Below are 3,269 nucleotides of genomic sequence, written 5' to 3'. Positions count from 1 at the left end.
TCTACCCTCAAACCTGTCCTCAGCCATAATAACATGGTACACGAGTAGTGGTTACGCATTCATATGGAACGGGTAGCACACCTAGTGCAAAATGAACAAAAAAAAATAAAAAATCTACCTTACAAGTATTTTTTTTTAAATATATATTTTTTTCAACATCATTTTCATAAACATCAATAATAATTACTTTTAAAAATAAATAAATTATCTTAACTTATCCAAACCCATCGATAACTTAAATAGTGAATATCTCAATATCCTCATTAATTTCTTTAAAATATATATAAATATATATATACAGAAAACCGAAAAACGAAAAAACAAATCTACACCATATTTTTATCATAACCACTTGTTCATATCATCGCTTTAGTCAGGGGTTGATCGTCATCACTTCACACCTAAAAAAGTGCTTATCATAAATTCATAATATACTCCACGAAAATTCAACACAAAGTTTGGGACCCACACGTATTATTATCATGGAGAAGAACCTGACCAGGTGCCGTCTAAAAATGAGGACAAACTTCGTAATCAACCGTTCGATTTTGACACGTCCTTAACAATCACTGGGTTTGTTACCGTCAGATCAGAGGCGTAAAAGGTTTCTTTGGGATACCACAAAAACAAAAACCACTATATAAGGGCCTGCAAAACTGTGAGCTTGAGAAAAGAGAGAGAGAAAAGCGAAACACTGCGGCTGCGGCTCTGGCTCTGGCTCTGGCTCTGAGAATCCTTTCAAACCCTTTTTGGGATTTTGAAAAACTTTAGATTCACGGAGACTGGCTTGGTCGGTAGGGAATGCAGAGAGATGGTAGGAGCTTCGGTGAGAAAGCCTGAGTTGTCTTTGCGGGGCAAACGGTGCATCGGCGGCAGAACCTGCCACCGGAAACACGTGGAAGACGGGTGATCGTCTGGTCATCCTCTTCTTCTCTGAATGTTCTTCAGTTTTATTGTAGAGCTGCAATCTCGGGCGGCTCCTCTGTAAATTTACGTACCCAAGTTTGGGAATTTTTAATTTGTTTGTTTGTTTGATTTAGTAATTTTTGTGTGAGTGAGTGAAAGTAGCCAGCTGCAATGGGTGATAAGAACAAAGATGGCAATTCGACGGTTCTCCACGGCAAGTACGAGCTTGGTCGGCTTCTGGGTCATGGTACTTTCGCCAAAGTCTACCATGCCAAGAACTTTCAGACTGGGAAAAGCGTCGCTATGAAGGTTGTGGGGAAAGAGAAAGTGATAAAGGTGGGGATGATGGAGCAGGTCAAGAGGGAGATCTCGGTGATGAAAATGGTGAAGCACCCGAACATAGTTGAGCTCCACGAGGTGATGGCCAGCAAATCCAAAATCTACTTCGCCATGGAGCTCGTCCGGGGCGGCGAGCTCTTCTCTAAGATCTCCAAAGGCCGGCTGAAAGAGGACCTGGCCAGAGTATATTTCCAGCAACTCATCTCCGCCATCGACTTCTGCCACAGCCGCGGCGTCTACCACAGGGATCTCAAGCCGGAAAACCTGCTTTTGGACGAGGATGGTAGTCTCAAAGTCACCGATTTCGGACTCAGCGCCTTCTCGGAGCACTTGAAGCAAGATGGGCTCTTGCACACCACTTGCGGTACGCCGGCTTATGTCGCACCGGAGGTGATTGGTAAGAAAGGCTACGACGGTTCCAAAGCCGACATCTGGTCCTGCGGTGTCATTCTCTATGTCCTCCTCGCCGGCTTCCTGCCATTCCAGGACGACAATATCGTAGCCATGTACCGGAAGATTTACCGCGGAGACTTCAAGTGCCCGCCATGGTTTTCCTCAGAAGCGCGTAGACTCGTCACCAAGCTTCTCGACCCGAACCCCAGTACCCGAGTTACGATCTCAAAGATCATGGATAGTTCCTGGTTCAAGAAGTCGGTCCCCAAGAGCATGAAAACGAGTAACAAGGAGGACCAATTACTGGAATTCGAGGACACCATTTGCGAGAAATCAGGCAAAGAAACCGAGTCCCTGAACGCGTTCCACATCATATCTTTGTCAGAAGGGTTCGACTTATCGCCACTGTTCGAGGAGAAGAAGAGGGAGGAGAAGAAAGAGCTTAGGTTTGCAACGACGAGGCCGGCGAGCAGCGTGATATCGAAGCTGGAAGAGGTTGCGGCCAAGGACGGCAAGTTCAGCGTAAAGAAGAGCGAGTCCAGGGTCAGGCTACAAGGCCACGAGAGCGGGCGTAAAGGGAAGCTGACCATAGCGGCGGAGATCTTCGCCGTCACGCCATCGTTTCTGGTCGTGGATGTGAAGAAGGACAACGGCGATACCCTGGAGTACGACCAGTTCTGCAGCAAGGAACTCCGGCCGGCGCTCAAGGACATCGTCTGGACCTCTCCTGCAAAAAACTCTGCACTCGCTTAATTAATTAATAAACGTGACATGCATGCATGTCGATCGGTTGATTCTTGTTTAGACCATTAATGTTGACGATGTTGCTGGTACTATTGCACATTATTTTTGCTTTCAATTGCGTAGAAAATCGAAAGACTTAAATCCATATGTTGATTAATGTTTGTTGTGATGGGTTTGGATCACGAGAAAAGGTGATCCTGTGAATAGTATCCGAGTTGCTTTCGATTCATCTATGCTCTGATGTTTGCATGTTTGTTTTGAGTTTGTTCAATTGGATTGGCGTTGGTTTCTTGTCACATGGGACTGGAGTCTTCTTTTGTCCTTTTCCTTTCTTCTTTTTCCCTTTTCTGATAAATACAATCATATGAAGAGTGATTACAGTGAATTCTTATCATATATATCATTCTGCATTTAAGAAAGTTATTCAGTTCATGCTTTACAGGCCATCGGGAGATCGGTGTCCATAGCTTTTTGAAGTTAATGGCATTACAGAGTACCTGTAAATATCTATGAAGTGTTTTGAATTTTGTAATCTCAACGTGCAATCTCAACTCTTTTAAAGTTAATTGCATTAAAGCTTCAAGATCTGTTCATAGATATAGATGAAAGATATTTATTAGACAGTCAAAGAAGTATTCAAAATTTGATATGATTTGATGCGAAGATTTAACCCATAATAAAAATAAATTTATAATCTAACAAACTTCATTTTATTTGATTGCATCTTATCCATATAAAGGAAGACAGGTGTCTTGCATGCCATCCAGGGGCATTCATCTGTAAAAAAGACAAAGGTATATTCTTATCGCCTCTCCTCGATCCTCAATTATTGTTCTTGGCCTTGATCAATCTTTGTGTTAAAACAGAAAGGAAGTATGCATATATTC

The 3,269-nt window shown here is 42.9% G+C and overlaps 1 protein-coding gene across 1 annotated transcript; it reads left to right on the top strand.

Annotated features, from left to right (window-relative positions):
* Positions 1–659: 659 nt before the first annotated feature.
* Positions 660–2,678, top strand: LOC122296293 (CBL-interacting serine/threonine-protein kinase 6-like). The gene has a single exon (XM_043105865.1). It carries the CDS (start codon positions 1,078–1,080, stop codon positions 2,389–2,391), a length of 1,314 nt encoding a protein of 437 aa, XP_042961799.1. The 5' UTR covers positions 660–1,077; the 3' UTR covers positions 2,392–2,678.
* The last annotated feature ends 591 nt before the right edge of the window (positions 2,679–3,269 follow it).

Source organism: Carya illinoinensis, chromosome 15 (genome assembly GCF_018687715.1).
Source record: "Carya illinoinensis cultivar Pawnee chromosome 15, C.illinoinensisPawnee_v1, whole genome shotgun sequence".
NCBI classification, from domain to species: domain Eukaryota; kingdom Viridiplantae; phylum Streptophyta; class Magnoliopsida; order Fagales; family Juglandaceae; genus Carya; species Carya illinoinensis.
Note: the sequence above shows the minus strand (reverse complement) of the source record. Positions and strands in the feature narration are given on the sequence as shown.

Excerpts from the sequence above, each read along its gene's own strand:
- LOC122296293 (XM_043105865.1), top strand. The coding sequence starts at position 1,078 with ATGGGTGATAAGAACAAAGATGGCAATTCGACGGTTCTCCACGGCAAG.